A 20,526-nucleotide genomic window follows, 5' to 3' on the forward strand; every position below is an offset into this window, starting at 1 on the left:
AAAAAAAGTGAAAAACTTAAGATATGCGGCGCTATACTCCATACATACATGCTCAATGGCTAACAAGAAACATATTTCAAATGTGTGAAAATTCGAAAGCTCATGCTGCCCGGGAGAAACCTTTCCCACTATGTGCAGGCTGTGTTCGGAGAGCACGAATCATCTTCATACCCGCTTGTTTGGGCTCACATGACATTCGCGTCCAAAACTCAGATTGCCGGTCAGATCCTCTTAGTAAATCGTCCTGCGGTCCTTCTTTGTCACCTTCAGGCGACGGGCTACCGTCAGGAGAAGGAGGCGGTTCCGACCCGTAAACATTGACTCGCTCATGGAAACGAACGCGCTGGTTCACTCGAGAACCAGAGGTACCACTTTGGGTCTTGCTGGCGGTTAGCATTTGTTTCCGCACGGCGTAGCGCTTGGCTGCGTCGCCACGCTTGGTCTCACTGAAGATCTTTTGAAATGCGGTCTTAGCAGTAAATTTCACGAACATGTAGGCAACCCCCGAAAAGATCACACTGAGAGCCAAGTATGTTGGATTGACTTCTTCGATCGGACCGCGGTACATGTGCACGATCATTGCGGTCGAGATTGTGCCAAAAATTGTGAGGGCTTCCAGTCCCAACATGCAGGGACCAATAGAGTCGGCCCGGATAGGTGGGGGTCGTTGGCACTCCCGGGTTAACTTGAATAGATCACCTCGGAGTTCAATCCAGTTGTTGACGAGGAATCCCAGGGCCATAAGGGGCCATGCAACGCCGAACAGGGCCAGGAAGCCAAACTGCACACACATCTCGAGAAGCTCGTCATCGGATTCGTACTGGTTGGCACCGGCTTCGCCGCGGACTCGTTCCAGGAAGTTGCGCTCATCCGAGGAATCAATGAGAAGAAAATCGGTGGCAGTAGAGAGGCTGCGCTGGCGCGAGACACTCTTCTTTTTATCATTGTAAACACTCCATTTTTGCCAAATGAAATGCTGGATATAGGGCATGACCACTTCTCCAAAGAAATCCACCACCTGTGCACCAAGAGACATGGCTTTCACCTCTTGTGCCAATCGCTGCGCGTCGATTTGGAAACTCGGATCGTTTGGGTCGATACGGAACAGGTTTGGCCAGTAAAGTGCCAAACGGGGCACAAGCTGTTTACCAAAGGGCACGTAAACGTAGGCCGTCAATATGGTCGGCAGGAAGGATATGATAAAGCTCATAAGGAATCCTTTTTGTGTCCGCGCCACCTGGTACTCATCTTGGGTTCGGTGATTCTCGTACGATGTTAATTGGGTTGCAAGACCGTTGAGCCACGATCCGATGGTGCCTTGAGAAAGTGCGAATATGAGCGGCGGCAAATATTGAATATAACCGTAGAGGAAATCAGGATAAAACTCCTCAATGTATAGTTCCAAGGAGAAAACCAGCGCAACCATAGTTCCTAGTAGGGTGGCAGCGGTTATCGCAAATGGAACAATGGGGGTTTGCAATAAGAATTGCTTCCATCCAGAATAAGTTCTCAACACCTGTCCAGTGGCTGCGTCCCTGACCTCCTTGTCCCAGTACCATTCGGGGCGGTTTACCTTTAATGTCCCAACCCCTTCCACACCCCATCGGATGCTCAATTCGTACTGGCGGACTTTCCAATACTCAACAAATACCACGGCCCATATACATAGGGAGCCGCCGAAAACTATTGAGTAGGAGCAGCCAAGGTATAGCCAAGCCAGAATTCCTAGGACGGTCGGTATTATCAGGAAGACAGAGTAGCTGCTGATGAATGCAAAATAGAAAGCGACCTGGAGAAGAAGATAAAAAATAAAGGTTAGATCCTGTCAATGATGTGTTCCGTCGGGGCTGATGCAGGTGGTGGGGTGGCATACCTTTTCTCCGAACAACGCGCGAATCGTGTCGAGGTCCTCGGTGGTCAAGTGTGCTTTGCGATTCAGTTGTCCTGATAATTCTGAACAGGCATCCATATCATGAAGCGGGAATGAAGCTGTGACATTCTCCCATTTCCCGTGGTTTGGAGTGATCCCCGCACCACCCAGTTCTTTGCTCCATGTCACGACGTGGTATACCGAACGCAACTCTTCAGCTGGGGTTTCCGAGTGGGCGACAGTATCTTCGTCACCGGCAGGGACGCTGTGAACGATTGAATGCAGAAAGTCCTTTACCCTAGAGACAAATCACCCAATCTCCGATCAGTATATTGTCTCGCAGCTCAATGCGCTTACGTGATCTTACCTAGATTGATGGACCATATTTCCCAGCTGTTCGCGGGGAACACGCAAGAACACCAGCAAAGAATCGCCATAACCATGGCGAACTTGGACGCGCAGTCCGGCCTCCTCCAAATCACTGATCAATGCCTCGAAATCCTGACTCGCTTGCTCCTTGTCTGGGGATTGGATTGTCAGTATATGCATCAATTATTTTCGGGAATAGAATGTGCAAGCAAGTACGCACCTATGCTGTCAAACTCATACTTTAGAACCCAATCAATGCCGAGGATGTCATTTTCTTCGTCACGAGGATTGCTGTGCCCCGCAAAGAGCCTTGGGAGCCGAAAACCCAAAAAGCCCGGGATCGGAAGCATTCGAACCCCGAACATAGTTGCCTACGTTCAGGGATCTAGCAAGTACAAAATGTTTCGGCAAGATCGGAGCACACAAAGACGGTGAAGAGCTGTGCAGTGAGTTGCGCAAGAGAAAAAGATAGAGCAAATTGGAGGTCCAGGATTGTGGGGAGGGGGGAAGAGAGACAAATATGCAGGGGTCCACTGCGGGAATCTTGGAAGCCCAGGTCGCTTAGTCCGGTCTATTTTGAGGACGATACGATCTTGAGTGGCTCAAAGTTCAAGCTACTAAACCAATACTAATACGCAGGATGGACCCTTGACTGGGAAAAAAAAAACCTCCTCAATTCGCCAGGGGGCGTTGGGATAATTACGAGGCTACGTGTGGCATGCAGAAAAACACCGTGACCTCATTGCCGGGATCCATAGCCAAGCTTCATGAGGTTCAGCCCTACGGGGCGGATTTGATTGCACGAAGTTCGCCACTGCAACCTCCCGATCGGCGGTTTGATAGCAATGTCCAATTTACTACCGGCCCCTTTTCAAAAATCGCAGCAAGGGTGTTTCAATACGGCATATTTGTCCTACAGATTTGAATATGTGGAATTCCTTATGTTAGGTCAAGACCTGATGCGCGCGCATAGAAGATGAACTGGTCTTTTAAAACAACTTGGCTGCAGTGTAACCAGGTAATTCCGCCCGGGCGCTAATCAGGATGTCTGAACGGCCCACAAATTGTGTGTTGGCCTGTTACTGGCGGTTCCACCTCGCCTAGAATGAACAAATGAAGCATAAAGTTTTGTCTTGCATCATGCAAAATACATATAACAGAGAGGGGAATTGTGTTCTTTATCAGGGGGAAGAGAGATCTTACGCTTCAAGCACGGAGTGAGAGAAAAAAAATACATATTGAAAAAGTTGCTGCCTTGAGGCCCTTGACAGGTATTGCCAAGACGAAGACCCAGAAATTATGGGAATTAATGGGAATTATGGATATTATGGATATTATGGGGTTTTTAAATCCGAACATCTTCCTTCGTAATAGCGGTGGCGTTTGAATACTAGTAGACCAGTAAGGACTTACTTTTCCCCCAGGGATTAAATTACGTGTAACTTTGCCTACGTATAAAGAAATCAGAATATGCATGTCCGATTTTTCCTTGATTTTGGTGGTAACCAAATTTCATTTGAACCTTTGCCAAGTCAATCTGAAATGAGAAAACTATCGCTCCACCGAGTGGAGAAATCCCTCTCGGATTTATGACGATATTCCCAACAATTGGTCAAGGCATCTCAGTTTCCGGACATACAAGCCACTTTTGGTTTCTGGTAGCCACAATGGCGGTGCATATCCGGAACTTCCTGGATCATTAGTAATTACAAAGGCTCAAACATTGCATCTCGGGTATATATTGACTATGGGGAAACCGGTCGATCATTTGGAAATCTTCAATTTGCCCAGGTCTCCTGCAAAATCTATCTCAAGAGTTGAGAGCTGGGAGGCTTCCTCACCTACTCAAGGGAATCTTCAGCCTGATTTTTGTTGAAGGCTCTAATTATTAATTCAAATCTGAATTCAAGTTGAACTTCATCTTTTGCGTTCTGGATTTTCCATGTTCTCTACTCTACTCGATATCATGGCCCGTCGTTTCCTTCAAGGGCAAAATGTCACCTTCGGGTTGAGTATGATTTTGTTCACCTTCATGTTCCTGCCCACCTTCTTAATCCTGACTGCTGTGGTCGTCTTCTTCCTACTTGCGTACCCTCGTCTACGAAAATCCATAGACGGCGAGCAAGGGGTTACGCCAAGAGAAGCGCAATTGGAGACTTGAAGAACCTGGACACGTCTGGTATGATATACTACATAACAACACTTTCAAGTGATGTGAACATTGCAGCTCAGACTGATTACGTTTGCGAGTAGGTTTGGATTTTTCCTTGCGTACCATACCATACACGGATGCGCGCTATAGGACACACGTCACGCATAATGAACATCAATTGATGAGTTTATAAGATCATCTTTGTGATTGGTCTCGAGTTTGTTTCTCTCAATATTTTTCTTTTCTCAAATGTTGTTATGTGATCTTTTTCATTGGATGTTTGTTCCACCTTGCCCAGGCGTATACCTGGAAACTGTCTATGATTTGCTGACTCCCTATGTCTGTGCTGAAATTGTGCTGAAATTGACAAAGGAACTGGTATGCCAGTTGACCATCTAATAATACAAGTCTAGTTATTCGTTTGTAAATGAAGGTTGCCTAACGCCAAGTCTAACTGGCTTTGGATTGCCCCCACTAGTGCCAAACTATAAGTACGAATGTGAGAACCTTGGGGACTATACGGTTTTATGAAGATTCGGGGAAACATCTATTCAAACATTCAGAAAACATTAGATATTGCAGAAATAGTTGCTTTGTGTATGAGGGTATTCAGCCCAATATTCAGTTCTGTGAATTATTCTATTTCCCTTCTCCCAAATAAATTGATTCATTTGTACTGGAAAAGCCCTGGAGACAAGCTTATCGGCAGGACGGCACCTGCTTCCGTCCTGTACCAAACAGCGCTCGGGGCCCTGATTTCTGTGTGTCTGCGTCTTCATTCCCTTGATTGGCCATGAAAATCCGCTCAAGTCCACTTTTTCTTTCTTGGCCTTCGGGTAGGGCTGAAGGGTTGGACTTGCCCGACATAGTTTGACAGGGGTCCTTCAGCCCGAGTCAACTGAAAATCTGCATTTCCCACTTTGTACCTGGGATACACACTCTGAATTCATGTAATTTGAGCCCAGCTCCCCATTGTATGATACACTGCATTTGCATCGAGCAAGAAAAAGCAGCCCTGGCAAACTTCACAAGCCAAATCCAACATATTGAAATGGGATGAACCACTCGATCGTTTTTGACCGATGAACAACATATTCGCGGGCTTCAGAATCCGCCTGTCGTGCATCGCCAATCCAATGCCCTCAGGCCAATCGCTATACTAGCATAAACCCAATCCTCCAGATGTCAACCACTACTCCTGTAGTCATGTCGACTCAGGCAAAACTCTCGGCGGAGTTGACCCTCCCAGCCCGCTTCAGCTTCTTCTCTTCGAAGACGCAGCAGACTGTCGTTTCGTCTTCTTGGGATGGTCTCTTCCCCAATGGCAATTCAGATGAGATCATTCAAGAGAAATTGAAAGCTAGACCCGAGCCTTCGCGCCCAGTGTGGTGGTTCGATATCCGCGACGCAACGACAGAAGACATCGACCTCGTCTCGCAGGAACTATCTATCCATCCACTCACGTCGGAGGATATCAAGCTTCGAGAGTCTCGGGAGAAGGTCGATATCTTCAAGAACTACTATCTGATATCGTTCGAGACTCTCGTCGAGCGTGCGGGTCCTATTGAAAATGACAGACCTGGTATTCCTTCTTCGGAGTCGGTGTATATGCTCATCTTTCAGTACGGGGTCATCACCTTCTCGCCGAGCGGATGCAACCATGTTTCCCGAGTACGCAACCGTATTCGGAAGATGCACGATGCTGAGCTGACTAGTGACTGGATCTGCTATGCTCTCATGTATGTTTTTGTTCCCTTAAGAATTTGATTGAGACTTGAAGAAATTGAAGGGCGAAGCGTTACACTGACTGATTTAATTATTCAGCGACGACATTATCGACAGTTTCCAACCCTTTGGCCATGCCGCCGCTGCCGAATCCGACGCAATCGAAGACCAAGTCTTTATCGCCCGCATCGACGACGTCCAACAGCTCATTCCGAGAATCGACGCGCTCCGCAAAAGAATCACCCACGTAGTGCGCTGTCTAAACGGAAAAGTCGACGTGTTGACCGCGTTCGTCAAGCGCTGCCATGCCGCTGATAAGGATCTCCCGGTCTTCCCGAATGGAGAACTCATCCTGTACCTCGGTGACGTGCAAGATCATCTTGTCACAACGCTTTTGACTCTATCTCACACCGATGAGATTATCGGGCGGGCGCAGGGAAATTGTCTTGCGCAATTAAGCGCTACGAACTTGCGTATTAGTTTGGCTGTTACTGCATTCATGGGCAAGGTTACACTCATGGCGACAATCTTTGTGCCATGTCATTTTGTCACTGGTTTATTCGGAATGAATGTGGTTGTTCCGGGGCAGAGCGCTGCTGGCTTGACATGGTTCTTTGGCATTGTGGGGTCTTTTGTGGGGTTTATGGTGATTTGTATTGCTGTTTCAGTCAAATATAAGCTTCTATAGACGATTGATTAGTCGATTCAAATGTTTATAGACACAACATTTGAAGTTGTTTCCCACCTAATCTATATGCCAGGGTACTTAAGGTTCACATGTGCATCAAACGAAGGAAGGCTATTCCTAAATTTTATTCGATTCATTACGCTGCAGGTATGCGCGGCAGCTAGGGAGGCTTATTTAGTATAGCCGAGGTCTATGATTCGTCCTCTCGACTGGGGTTATCCAGAAGTTGGGCAGATTCTGCGTATTGCTGCGTCTGCCTGATATGGAAATCAAAGCTGAGCTCCCCAACGAGTTTCCGCACGTCACTAGAATTCATCAGCAATATCCAAAAATCACAGATTCGGACAGGAAACTTACACAATCAAATCCTGCAAGCTGAAACTGACAACAGACCTCAGTACCTCCAGCGACACGAATGCCGAAAACGCCGGATCCCGTACGTGGCGAATACTCAGCAGCTCGTCGTCAATCTGATGCATCTGTCTTGCGAGCGGAAACGATTCTGGCGTAGAAAGGTACGGTGGTAAAGGCTGCGCATTCGCTATTGAAGCTGACAAATGACATAGCAAGGAGGTAATGCGATGGGAATTGAAATCCGTTGACTGTAATGCGATCTCCGCTAGTCGAGCTTTCCACTTGTCTCCATCGTCACTTTCTGGAGATTCGGGTTCAATGCCCAGCACTTCTAGGCTCTGTGTTGTATGTGCCATTAGCGACATGCTGGTTAGAATACGCTGGATCTCCGAAATGATGTTATCGTAAATTTCCTTTGGGAACTTGCCGCCGATAGGAGGCTCGTAGGTACTGAAGTGACTGTGCATACGGAGACCATTCAGGAGCATCATCTCTTCTTTGAATATTTTGTGTCGGGAGGTCAGGAGTTGGTGGGCTGGTGAGTTTTCATCCTTGATGTCCCCTAATTCGTTGCCAAGCCACAGCTCTATTGTTGTATGCATAGCGCTGTAGAACTTGGCAAGCACGAAAAGACTTTTGCCCAGGAGTTTGCGGAGTTGTGATTTTGCTGTTATTGGGTATGGGAAGATTACCCAGAAGAAGGAGATTGCGCATCCCGCTGCTACCGCGGCTAGTTTGTATGGGCCAAAGATGTAGATTGGGTAGTACGGTTGGCCATTTGATTCTGCTTCAGTGATTCCCAGTTTGCGAACCTGGATATTTTAGCAGTTATTGGGATCGGGGCTTCGGAAGAGACGAAGACATACCTGTAGCTCGTATCCGACAATCACATTCAAAGTGACAATTGCGATGATCGAGGCTCCAAAATACTGTGGTACTTTTATATAAAAGTAGTACTAATGCTTGTTAATACATGACCTTCACATCGGAAATTTGGGAAACATACCTCGAAGACGTTGGCAAGATACAGAAATACTATTACCCCAGCAGTCTTGCCATCAACGATGTACCAGACTATCAAACTCAGGGCAAGTGATATCGCCGTCGCTACTATTCGTGCAACGAATCCAAACATAGTCTGTCCACTGGTCGGGTTCATACCGATAACAATGACAATCATGGCCCAAATGCATCTTTGCCGAACAAACCAGTCTTGTGTTTGATGGAGGAATGCAAGGATAGCCACAGAGAATGAAGCGCAAGCCACACGGAAGCCGAAGGCGCTTTGCTCCGATTTGATGACATGGGAAATAGTGCGTAGAACGGTACTTCCTTTTTCCCAAATGTTCGCTGGTGGAAGATGTTCTGGATCAGGTAATCCAGTAAATACTGGAGCACGATGTATGTTCGAGGGGTCCACTTGGGATGACTGCCGACTATCTGATTGCTTAGTCTCCTTCTGGTCTGCACTGAGCGAGAGCCACTGGCGAATAGACTTCTGCTTGGGAAAGATCAATCGGGCGCGCTTCATTGTCCCATCAGCAACCTTGCTATCTGCGAACTTGACCAACTGCAGTGTGGCGTTAAGAAGATCATCTTGCAGATGTCCCATAAACAGGATCAAGAAGAATTCCTGCCTCACATCTGGGTCCGCGCCTAGTATCCCAGAAGGCACTCTAGTAGCAGCAGCAGCGGCGGCATCAATCTTTTCCGATGCAGAAAATGCCTCAAGAGATGCCAGCGCCTCCGGAAGATCTTTCCGACGAGAGTAATAACGATGCAGTTGTTGTTCAAAGCAGGAGGTGAAGTCTGGCTGGAGCGGGCTCAAAGTTTCACCCCTTGCTTCTTCGTCCCTGGCATGGGATCCACCACGGTGCGTCTTTTTTTGCTTGTCCAAATGCTTAGGTTTAATAAGCTCCAAGGCTAGCAAGAAATGGCTTAGTCCCTGCTTCACCAGGTACGAGGCATCCACCAGCCGCGCGTGGTTTGTCTCCACCACTTTCTGGATTTCAGATTGCTTCCGTGCCCCTTCGTCAGGATCATCACTGTCTTCCCGCGCGTCGTCATTTCCTTCATTCTTGATTATTGTCTCCAGGATCTCGGGCAACATCGACATTCCAGCCAGTGGAAGAAGAAGACTCCGGAAGAGAGAGACAATGCTGCTCAGATCGTCTGCTGACAGTTTACCCCATGCGATCTCATCTTTGGAATAGAAAAGATCAGCGTGCAGCTTAGTGTGTAAGCCATTGAGTTTAGTCATGGATGCCTGGAGCGCCTTTTGTTTAGACTGCAGATCTGCCTCACCCTCGCTCTGCATATCTCGAGTACTCATCGCGGTCCGTGCGCGGCGAAGCAGACCCCGCCGGCTGAAAAGTCCGGTCATGGAGCTGTCGTTCATGAATAGAATTTGAGATTGAAGAAGATCATCTACCGATGCGACATAGTCTTTCATGTCGTGAAACACATTGCCTCTGCTTGTTATGGGGACAATTAGCAGTGAGACACCGGTCGCAATGGCAAACCCAATCATGAACCCCTTCAGAAGTCGCGCAACAAACTCAAGACCTTCGGAAAGGGTTGTGAACATGCCTGCGCGGGTGATGGTGACCGAAGCAAAAATGGAAAACGCAACCATTGGATCCTGTAGCTCCATTGGTTTCAGCGCACGTAATGAATTTGCACCCCTAGACAAAATTCCAAAGTTTCAAGGTTAATCCATATTCAATATCCTGTTTTCTGGGTGAGCACTCTTACCAAATCATGAAGATCAGCCAGATCGCAGCCACGGCACAAGCGTCACTGTTGTATCCAGTACGCACACTTTCGCTGGCATCTGCAGGGGTATTGTGCTCCCTGGCCCGGACCGCACAGAATACAGCCAGGCAGCAGAGGGATGCTGATACGCATGCAGATAGTATGTCATAGAATATAATTTTCATAAACTTTGCTCGCGGCATCAAGGCCTGGGATAAAACCGATATCAAGGCTGACAGATAGCCAATAGTAGTGGTTATATCGGAGATTGCACTACTCTGGTATCTATTTGAATGTTAACGTAATGGCCCTTCCGGTTGAATATTTGTACTGGAACATACATGGCAATAGTGATAGTCGGCGCCAACGCGCCTTTCATCATCATGAGTACGGTCCGGGAGTCCAGCTCCAGCTTTGGCCACCATGATGTTGGATTGAGAAGACTTTTCAAGAATGTTTCGTATTAGCAAGATTCCATGACTAGGCATAAGCAATATGACATTTGTTTACCTGATGATCCCGGGCCGAGATGGCCTGGGTTCCTCCTGAGCCATGGTAGGCGGAGATCGCGCTTTGATCAAACAAACAAGTTATGATTCGCAAATTGACCTATACGGATCGAGAAACCAATGTAGTCAACACGAGTCAACAAATGATAATGCCGACCGTGTAAGAGATTTTTTCAACTCGGCATGGAGGCGTGACTGATGCAGATCGGCTTGCCGGCATTCGATCCGTGCCGAGCCAAGTGCCGATAGGGCTGTGGAGATAATGGAAATCTTGACTTATCAATCGCGAACCATCCACTTCGCAAGTACAAGGTCCAAATGGTGTTGATGAATCCCAAAGACGGTACCAGCCAGCGGCATTCGAGGTTAGAACAGAGTTCGGTCGTTCGTTCCGGTTGTCACGTGAATCTTCAGACTCTTGAACGCGTTCAAATCAATATTTGAAGCTAATGTTTGGAGATGTTTGTCAGAAACCAGAGGTGATTGGTTTGCTAGAAGCTCCATTCTTTTCAATCAAATCACGGTACAGAGAACTAGCTGAAAAATATGTGTGGTCATTCAATGTTATCGGGGTGTCGGTTGCACACCGTTCAATGTTGGCATGCGGAGTAGATCTTTCCCGCAACCCTCGCCGATGAGAGTTTCATTTTTTATCCACACGCAGATGTCAGAATTCACGGTATAAAATAACTGTAGGTTACTCGAATGCTACCCAGGTGATCAGTTCAAATTTGAAAATTGTCTACGCCTCCATGTGAATTAATTGTAAAGTAGTTTGTTATCCATGAGTAAATCTAAATCATTGAACATTGAAATATGTGTATGTAGTAGTATTAATATGTTCCAACCTACCAGATTACAACCTTATGGTCGGAGATATGTACTAGATCACACATGTGATAGGTATACCTGTATCTGAATGAAGACTGGGTTGTCTTTGACAATCCCTATCAATCCTCGTCAACAATACCACGGCGCATCAATGCCTAACCAAGTCGTCATGAGTCTTGAGACTCGGGGAGGCGATCTGGAAATAGTCAACGCCAAGCACATAGCCACAGTGGGGGCCTAAGCGTGGCTTGGCCTTCGGAGATGATGTCGCGGAATAGGAAGACTCCATTCACATCAAGTGTAATCTGGAAATTCGTATGTAGTTTGTTATCTCTGGGCAGCGGCGAATTACCTACTGCATCTGTCAACCTGTGACACTTTGGGGATATACTTAGCAAGTTTCCCGCATCAATAACGCACGCATGACATCATGTGGAGTACAAGGCGAGACTTGAATGGAACGAGTCCAACCGTTTCCTGTGGCTGCCCGCTAGCCCTGGCCTGGCTTTTCGTATCGAGGACTGTAAAAGTAAGCGATGCTAGAGCAAGTTCGGGCATCGTTGCGACGTGCTCGGACTTTCCACGTCCTTCTCGGGGGTTGAAATCGATCTCGGGCTAGGCCGGAGGATCTGCACCTTCTCCGAACCCGACGGTCGCGTTCGGACAAAGAAACGAGAATTTTTTTCTTGTTTGTTTGGGTGATTTTTGAAGTGACCAACCCGTAGAAGATCAGGGAAGTCAGTTCGTTCGTTTGGTACAGATCAGAGACAAAATCCGCAAGGTGAAGCAATTATTGAGTCCCAGACGGGTCGTCGATCTTGTGGATACGTTGCACCAATCAGAACGGATAACCAGGGGTCTGTCGGACATTGTCCATGGTGGATTCTGTTTGGAAATCCGAAATCCTCATAGGGAAAAATAAGGGAATGGAATCGGATTGGAAGTTGAACGCGTCATTATTCACTGGAACATTTTGCTTCTTGAATGGAAGTAGGGATACCCAATAACTCATGCGACAAAGGCTGACGAAGCCTACGAAGGAATGCAGCTGTCATTGCTCACATTCATGGATCGACGGAATTGCGTGGTACAACTGAACTGATCCCGAAATTCACAAGTTCATAAACCTGGAGAAGTTTCCATAATTCCATAAATCCATAATTGACTTATTCTGATCTTTTGTTCTGGTAAACTAGAATAGGATCCGCCAAGTCTTGCCAAGCTAGCGACACATAAGTTGGTTTCGCTTCCCCCCTAAATTCCACTTCTTACATTCCTTCTCTTCTCTTTCTCTTTTCATCTATCGGATAGTCTTCTAGACTTCTTCCACCCTCCACTTTTCTTGGCTTCGTCGCCTCACCTGAATCAGTCGCTGGTTCTAGAAATACATGCGTGAGTTCATGAGTTTTATGAGTTCATGCTTCCTATCTTATCTCAGTCTAAGCTAACCCCACTATGCATCAATGTAGACCGGATTAACTCGTGGGCGAAAGCTCACGCCTCTTCACGCGGCGATCAATCCGTCCAACCTCAAGCTCCAGCTCAAGCTCAAACCTCCGGTCCTACTCCTATACCGGAAGCATCTCAAGATGTACAAGTGAATCATACCCCAGAGGCCCCGACAACCGAGTCGGGGCCCGACGAAAAGAACTCCCAACCCGGTCTGCTCCTTCGCATGCGAAATGGTAGCGGCCGGTTCTACACCCACACCAAGGATGCCCTCTTCCACAGTTGGGTCAATGTCCTACTGGTCTTTGTGCCAGTAGGTATCGCCGCCAAGGCGGCTGGCCTGAGCCCGGACATCGTCTTCGCGATGAACGCGGTGGCCATCATCCCCTTGGCAGGACTACTGAGCCACGCGACAGAGAGCGTGGCCAGCCGCCTGGGTGACACAATCGGTGCTCTCATCAACGTCACCTTTGGTAACGCAGTAGAGCTTATCATCTTCATCATCGCTTTGGTGAAGAATGAAATTCGCATTGTGCAAGCTTCCCTGCTTGGTTCCATCTTGGCAAATCTGTTGCTCATTCTGGGCATGGCATTCCTCCTTGGTGGTCTCCGCTTCCAGGAACAAATCTACAACAGCACCGTCACCCAGATGAGCGCGTGTCTGCTCAGTCTGAGCGTGACCAGTCTGCTGCTCCCAACGGCCTTCCATGCTTCTTTCTCGGACACTACCGATGCAGACAGACAGACATTGAAGGTCAGCCGTGGAACCAGTGTCGTTCTTCTGTTGGTATACATTTTGTATATTCTTTTCCAACTCAAGTCCCACTCGTACCTGTACGCCAGTATTCCTCAGCGCATTATCGATGAGGAATCGCACCCCGGTGTTCTTGCCGAGTTCTTGAATAGCTCCTCCGACTCATCTTCTAGTTCAAGCGATGACTCTGTCGATACTACTACTTCGTGGACCACCGCCAAACGCATCAAGCGGGCAATGAAGCACCGCAGACGCAGAAAGTCTAGCACCAGCTCCAAGGGCACAAGCCAATCTGTTCAAAAGAAGGTCATGGTCAATGAGAACCAGAGCTCTCTAGGAAATTCCATCATCAGCAACAATGGCAGCACCTCAAATGCCGTTGACATGGAAGAGGCCCGCTACGACGCCGACGACGACGCCAACCCCCGCTCTCGTGATTTCGGTCTCCCCACCACCCGCGTTGAGAGTGCCCACGAAAGCGACAAGGCTCGGAAGAAGGAACGCAAGAAGCGCCGCTCCAAGCGATCTGAGAAGAAACAGCCTCAGGTCGAGCTCCCTACGGATGACGAGGCTCAAGCCCAGACTCAGTCCGACGACTGGCACCCGGGTATGAAGGGATTCGCATCTGCTCCCAACTTCGCTGGCATGGAGGGCGCGGGAGACAACGATAATTCTCGAAAGCGCTCGCCGTTCGGCCCCATTCCCTCCCTGCTGTCTAATACCGTATTCAGCTCGCAGTCTCCTAGCAACTCGCCTCGTATCGGTGATTTGTCGCACCCGGGGATCAAGCGTAGCAACTCTTTACCTGCCCACATGAATGCTACCGTTCGTGCTGGCAATGCTGTGCAATTTGCCCGCGGTGGTGCCCGTGTCCCTGCGCCCACTGACGTTGTCATTGATACCCCTCAAGAGGCAGAGCCGGCCATGTCTCGTACTGCGGCTGTGGTCCTGCTCCTGATCTCCACTGCCCTTGTAGCCGTCTGCGCCGAGTTCCTTGTCGATGCCATTCCCGACATGATTGAAAACTCGAATGTCAGCGAAGCGTTCATCGGTTTGATTATCTTGCCCATCGTGGGTAATGCCGCTGAGCACGTTACTGCTGTCAGTGTTGCCACCAAGAACAAGATGGATCTGGCTATTGGTGTATCTGTCGGTAGTAGTATCCAGATTGCCATCTTTGTCACCCCTCTTGTTGTCATTTTGGGATGGTGTATGGACAAGGACATGTCCCTCTACTTCACTCTGTTCGAGACCGTCTGTCTGTTTGTGACTGCTTTTGTGGTAAACTTCTTGGTTCTGGACGGCAGAAGTAACTACTTGGAAGGTGCACTGCTTATAGCAGCGTATGTGATCATTGCGTAAGTTCTCCTCTCCCCGCAGCTGGTTCCACAACAGAGTCCATCTAACCTTGTTTATTTTAGTCTTGCATCCTTCTTTTACCCGGACAGTCAGCAAGCTAGTAACCTAGCCGGGTCTGAAGGTTAATTCAATACTCTGCCGGCTGTACCTGAGCGATTTTCACCAATCGCTTAAAGTCAGATTAAGCCGGTTAAGCTATAGCCTACGCGCTATTTGGCTGAGGATCACATCATCCTCAACTCACTTTTTTTTTTTCATTTCTATGTAGCCAGTTACAGATTGGATATTAGTTTGATCCGCATGCCAATATGATTATTTAGGATCAGGGTGTTACTCTCTTTGACCCCTGAATCCCAACGAGATGCCCCACTTGCAATTTTTCCATTACTTGTACGGAGGAAGAGTACGGATTCGGCGTAATATTATGGATGCATCCTTGGCATGAAACGCCCCCTATAATCTAGGTACCACCCCAATGTAGCAGAACATCCCACGAGATGTATACGCTTGTGTCACAACAAGTGGCTGTGTTGCTACAGTACATAGCTGAGCCACAGTGGCTCAGCACGCGGCTGGACATTCGATTCTTTACCAAAGACTTCTCAAATGTTCCTATTTTCAGCCCCACCTAGAAGAGGGGTTGAGTGGTTTACTAGGTATCCTGCATGCAACACTTTCTCTGAACTTGGCGCAGAACGAATTACTCAATTGATTTCAAGTGCCATAAAGTACCTACGGAGTACTTTGCACGGAGTTCTCCGTGAAACTACGCATTGTTTGTTTGTGAAATAGGGGGTCACCTCGGGCCATGGCGAGTCCAAAGCATGTGGAGCCGTGGATCCAGTGGAAGAACAATCTTCTTGTTCTTTCTAAAGTTAGGTTTATTCGGGGTTAGTTACTTTGTTAGATCTTAGTCTGTAGCTTTCAGGATGTCCTATCATTTCTCGGTTTCGCACGATGCAACCGCCGGTCTTACGGTGACACGGCGTTCGCCTGCTGACTGCCATATGTCTTTCTGTATTAGATGCAATGAGTAAAGGAAATGTCAGTGCCGATGACCATCGCGCTGATCTGTTGCCCAATCGCGACACTTCTTGTGATCAGCTCCGTTTCAGGGTTTCAGGGGCTACAAGTCGCTTGGCTCTCAGCCTCTGATAAGTACTACTTTACTCCATTCTGTAGGGGAAAGGGAAAGTACTTGGCGTGAAAATCGCATCTGCCTAGTCGAACGCGGACCGGGCCATGTGCATTTCCGTAAGCGCCACGATAATAGGGAACGGGGTCAGTAGGGAACAATGATAGGTCATTGGTGACGAGTTGACGAGTGATAGGTGACAAGTCAAAAAAGCTCCGCAACGAATTGTGGAGACAACGTGAGGGTTTTCTGTGGAGGTTTCGGTTCTACGCGGATCTTGCCTTTAGGACAACTAAGTCATACTGTACTAGTCACTCGTTTGTTGACTAGTCAACATAATTAATAAAGTAAAGTAATCACTCTAATCTTTCCCTTGTATAATAATTCTACTTCCTTCTCTCTTTCCTTCTTCTCTCTCTTTCCCCTCTCAACCTTTCCCCTCCCTCTTCTCCCCCCACATATCACTCAGTACACCACCATCATGGCGTACTACGGCGGTGACCCCTACGCCCGCCCTCCTTCAGACAGACCTCCATACGACCGCCCTCCATACCAACAGTCTCCTTACGACCGTCCACCATACGATCGCGGCCCATACAGCGGCGGTCCCCCTCAAGGCGCTCGTCCCCCTCCTGGCCCCCCGCCTCCCCTCCCCCCAGGATGGCACCAAGAATGGGAGCCTAATACCCGTCGCGCATTCTGGGTTGAAGACCAGACTGGTCGTGCCCAGTGGGAACCCCCATATGGCCCCGGTCCTGACTACGGTCCTCGCGGTGGCCCCCCACCTGAGCCTTACTACCCTCCTCAGGGTCCTCCTCCCGGCGCTTACGATCAGCGTGGTCCCGGCGGCTACGATTACCCTCCCCAGCAGCAACAGCAGCAGGAACCCCAGAAGAGCAACACTGGAAAGTACATTGCGGCTGGTCTTGCAGGTGTGGCTCTTGGTGGACTTGGTGGCGCTTTCATTGAGCATGAGATTGGTATGTTTTGATTTTGACAGCGATTGATGTACACTGTAGAGTATGCTGACTTTTGCGCTTTTTCTTTAACAGATGAAAACAACGAGGAGGACGATGAGCGCCGCGCTTACGAAGATGGTCGCGAGGACCAGGCTTTTGACGACTGGTGATTGTGACACCAATTCGATGCGCGGGGTGATGGGAATTTTCAGGTCCTTCCAAAGCAACGTTTTTCTTCGAGGTTCATTTCATGGTCTTTTCGACTCGGGATTCGGCATGGATTTTTAGCGCTTGTTTTACTTTTTTTATCGCATCTTCTTCGGTTTTCAAGCTGAAAGCTCGATTATGTTGGAACATTCATTGCTTCATAGCCCATTTATATCCCCCTTTTTTTAATGGTTCATCTCGCAGTCTAGGTTCCATGAATTTCAGTTTCATCGCTCAACGCGATCAACAGTGAACACTCAACTTTCCAATCAATTACAATCTCGGTTCTTGATTCAACTGATGCAATTTAACCAGCCTCTACTTATTACATACTAGTGTCACAGAGTCATGACCTCTTCCAACACAAGATCTCTCCATGCATCAACCCAAACCACCCATCAACCTCCTCTACAAATTCCTTCCACCCATTCGCGATCTTTTCCAACTCCTCCACACTCGCAAACCCTTCTTCAACAGCGCTCCGACTGAATCCCGAGCTGCGCGCCCGCTCTTCCATTGATCCACCCCAATAATTCCTCTCCGCAGGCGTACTAAACAACCACGTCCCCGCACTCCGTTGCACATCCTCAAGCTCAAATCCACCCCGTCCAGCCCAAACATGAATCATCGAACCAGGATGAGGATTCCCACCCTTCGCCCGTCCCATCTTCTCCGTAACCTCTTTCCAAAGCTCTATCCCCTCATTAGCCGGATACCACGTCATCCCAGCCGATTCCCGACAAGAAACAACCCCGCCAACCTTGACTACTCTCCTCATTTCCCGTAGCGCAAGCACTGGATCCGCAATATGTTGCAGAACCTGATGTGCATGTACGATATCGAAACTCGAGTCTTCAAAGGGGAGGGCGTGGATATCGCCCACTTGGAACGTGATATTGGATACCCCCGCCTCGGTCGCGAGTTTTCGGGCACCCTCAAGCGGGTCCGAGACGTATTCCACTCCTGTGACGTGGCCGGCTGGCACTAGTTTTGCGAGGTCGATGCTGATACTCCCCGGGCCGCAGCCTACGTCGAGGATTGTCATGTTTGGTTTAATGTGGGGGAGGAGATGTGGGGCTGAGTTTTTGGCTGTGCGCCAGCTGTGGGTGCTCAGGACGGAGCTGGAGTGGTCTGTGGTGTAGACTGGCATTTTCGGTTGGATATAGTGATTACGTAGACTGAATTCACGGGTGTTGGATAAGATTTGTTCAGCTGGTTGTGGATTTGTGTTGTTTGGAGGTTCTTATACGGAGATGTACAACTGGAGGTTGGAGATCGACCCGCTTTAGACCTCGGGAGTCTCACTTGCCACTTCCTTTAAAGGCTGACCTGCCCGCATATCAGTTAGTGTCTTCCCCGGCCTATATTACAACCGAATGTATCTCTTTCTCGCAAACCCAACTTTTGAAGGCCTTGATGCTCCGGGGAAGACACTCGCGGCGACGGGCGTGCTTAGCGGCAGCCTCTTCATCTTCAACAAATTGTTTGACGATGGCTGCGCGCGGGTTGCGAGCGAGTTCCATTCACTACTCGTGCTTATGTTGTCTGCCGATTTGATTACTATTATTTTCGCTATTCAGGAGAATACCCAGAGTCAAAGTGTTTACCGCTAGTGAGCCAGGGACAGACACGCCAAGAGAAAAACAGAAGGACAGGCAAGATGGTGGCAAGAATCTCTTTTAGGGGTCGAGTTTGTTGACCCGGGGCATACACAGTTAGCGGGGTTGGCAGCATTCGCAGCGGCATTGGTAATAAATCGTGCCAACAAGCTGGCCACCTGTGCACCAAGCTGGCTGCTAAGCTGCACTAAAGAAGAGGTAAAGTTGTTACGGGGGAGCATAGAGCCAGACATAGTGCGACGAAGACATTGATGTCCACGATCGACAGCACTTGAGGGTTGAGACGATGTAAACTACCTCCAAGGACACAATATCTTGTGAGTGTGCACCGAAACACACGGAACCCCATACATATGCCCATACGATGACTTGGAAAGTTTATCGAACACTGCAGAATTCGGGTGGATTTATCGAATTTCTTTCAATTTAGTCTATTGTGAGATATTTAGTGGGCTGTTGCCAGGGCCGCCCACACTCAAGTACTCATTCTATCCCAACATTGAAACGTACATAGCAATGATGCCCGATCAACACCGGTATAGCACACAAAAACCTGTACAACAGCTACTACTAGGTATGCCTCAAAAACCGACAACTTTGTGAAGCCCGTGCATTACTTTTCCAGCATGGTTTTCAATACGTCCTCAGGTGAGCGTTTTGGCGCAGCAAGCTCCAATACCTCCGCACTGGTTGTAGAAGCCGAGCATTTCCCTTCCCATGCCGTCTCTGCGGCATGTTTGATAGAAAATATAACGTTCTTGGACTGAGAAGTCGCAGCATAATTGAACTCGTAGAGTGAGTCAAGGAAGGAGAGGTCTTTGTAGATGACCTGCTCAACATTTGTGCCGATATAGCGCTCCACCATATCCACAACCTGCTTCCCAGTGATGTCTTCAGGACCGTTCACCACATATTTCGCCTTGTTGTGTGGGGTAGGGTCTTGTTTAGACAGAAGATGAGCTGCGAGGATACCAACTTCGTCCGGATCGACGATGCCAACAGGCGCATCCTCGGACGCCATCAGTCGAAGCGTGTTCTGCTTCCCGGTTTTGCGGTACTCTTTGATAAGTTCTACCGCGTTGGACAGGTAGATGGGGGAGAATACGTTCGGCTGAAGAGAAGTCCATTGCAGACTGGCAAACTCTGGGGAGTCCAGAAGAGCCTCGATTGCCCAGTGGGAGCGTGGGTAGTAAGCCTTGCTGTCTGGTCGGACATTGGCAGCGGTGGTTGAAATCCGCACCACATATTTGACACCCGCGTTCAGAGCAGCAATGTAGAATGTAGATTCATCGGCGAATTGGGTCGGTTCGTTGTGCGATGCAACAAACGCCCTGACGACTTGATGCTCATGAAGCCATTCAGGAGTGATTTCAATCCAGTTTTGCTCTACCACTTCGACTCCGGGCAATGTGGCAAGCTGTTGTGCCTCCGGGCTCTTTGAGGACCGAGTAAGAGCAATAATGCGATGCTCAGACAAAGTGGTGCTGGATTGAAGCAGCCTTGAGAGTGTTTCAGTAACACTTCGGCCAGTGTTACCAGTGGCACCGACGATAAGGATTGTTGGGGCCATGTTGATATAAGACGATCTAATTCAAAGATGTTGTGTAATTGTTTTTTTTTTCTTCATGGTAGCAGTGATTTTGGGGGATTTATACCCTTGTATAGGATCAGATTTAAAATCATGGTGGGGATAAATTGGAAATCAAATGGAAATTACTAAACATTCTTGACTCTTGAGTTCTGTTCCCGGCATCCCACCATTCATTGAGGGCGGTGGGCGGCCTGAGATAAT

General features: G+C 48.4%; 8 protein-coding genes across 8 annotated transcripts; 4 read left to right on the forward strand and 4 right to left on the reverse strand.

Annotated features, from left to right (window-relative positions):
• Window positions 1-100: 100 nt before the first annotated feature.
• N7466_006547 (anoctamin family protein) lies at window positions 101-2,604 on the reverse strand (the record flags this gene model as incomplete). The annotated part of the gene is made up of 4 exons (XM_057165944.1): window positions 101-1,822; window positions 1,874-2,168; window positions 2,238-2,391; window positions 2,460-2,604. The coding sequence occupies 4 exons, from the start codon at window positions 2,602-2,604 to the stop codon at window positions 101-103; spliced, it is 2,316 nt and encodes a 771-aa protein (XP_057021543.1).
• A 1,601-nt stretch (window positions 2,605-4,205) lies between these two features.
• On the forward strand, window positions 4,206-4,400 carry N7466_006548 (uncharacterized protein; the record flags this gene model as incomplete). Its single annotated transcript, XM_057165945.1, has 1 exon — window positions 4,206-4,400. One exon carries the CDS (start codon window positions 4,206-4,208, stop codon window positions 4,398-4,400), a length of 195 nt encoding a protein of 64 aa, XP_057021544.1.
• Window positions 4,401-5,597: 1,197 nt separating this feature from the next.
• On the forward strand, window positions 5,598-6,804 carry N7466_006549 (magnesium transporter CorA family protein; the record flags this gene model as incomplete). The annotated part of the gene is made up of 2 exons (XM_057165946.1): window positions 5,598-6,130; window positions 6,216-6,804. The coding sequence occupies 2 exons, from the start codon at window positions 5,598-5,600 to the stop codon at window positions 6,802-6,804; spliced, it is 1,122 nt and encodes a 373-aa protein (XP_057021545.1).
• A 353-nt stretch (window positions 6,805-7,157) lies between these two features.
• N7466_006550 (aromatic acid exporter family protein) lies at window positions 7,158-10,466 on the reverse strand (the record flags this gene model as incomplete). The annotated part of the gene is made up of 6 exons (XM_057165947.1): window positions 7,158-7,970; window positions 8,025-8,087; window positions 8,165-9,842; window positions 9,913-10,197; window positions 10,254-10,355; window positions 10,423-10,466. 6 exons carry the CDS (start codon window positions 10,464-10,466, stop codon window positions 7,158-7,160), a joined length of 2,985 nt encoding a protein of 994 aa, XP_057021546.1.
• Window positions 10,467-12,640: 2,174 nt separating this feature from the next.
• Window positions 12,641-14,940, forward strand: N7466_006551 (uncharacterized protein; the record flags this gene model as incomplete). The annotated part of the gene is made up of 3 exons (XM_057165948.1): window positions 12,641-12,644; window positions 12,722-14,813; window positions 14,877-14,940. 3 exons carry the CDS (start codon window positions 12,641-12,643, stop codon window positions 14,938-14,940), a joined length of 2,160 nt encoding a protein of 719 aa, XP_057021547.1.
• Window positions 14,941-16,430: 1,490 nt separating this feature from the next.
• On the forward strand, window positions 16,431-17,078 carry N7466_006552 (WW domain protein; the record flags this gene model as incomplete). The annotated part of the gene is made up of 2 exons (XM_057165949.1): window positions 16,431-16,929; window positions 17,002-17,078. The coding sequence occupies 2 exons, from the start codon at window positions 16,431-16,433 to the stop codon at window positions 17,076-17,078; spliced, it is 576 nt and encodes a 191-aa protein (XP_057021548.1).
• Window positions 17,079-17,461: 383 nt separating this feature from the next.
• On the reverse strand, window positions 17,462-18,265 carry N7466_006553 (class I SAM-dependent methyltransferase; the record flags this gene model as incomplete). Its single annotated transcript, XM_057165950.1, has 1 exon — window positions 17,462-18,265. One exon carries the CDS (start codon window positions 18,263-18,265, stop codon window positions 17,462-17,464), a length of 804 nt encoding a protein of 267 aa, XP_057021549.1.
• A 1,082-nt stretch (window positions 18,266-19,347) lies between these two features.
• Window positions 19,348-20,304, reverse strand: N7466_006554 (NmrA-like family protein; the record flags this gene model as incomplete). The annotated part of the gene is made up of 1 exon (XM_057165951.1): window positions 19,348-20,304. The coding sequence occupies one exon, from the start codon at window positions 20,302-20,304 to the stop codon at window positions 19,348-19,350; it is 957 nt and encodes a 318-aa protein (XP_057021550.1).
• Window positions 20,305-20,526: the final 222 nt, after the last annotated feature.

This window comes from Penicillium verhagenii, assembly GCF_028828195.1.
Source record: "Penicillium verhagenii strain IBT 33310 chromosome Unknown utg000006l_segment0_segment0, whole genome shotgun sequence".
Classification (NCBI taxonomy): domain Eukaryota; kingdom Fungi; phylum Ascomycota; class Eurotiomycetes; order Eurotiales; family Aspergillaceae; genus Penicillium; species Penicillium verhagenii.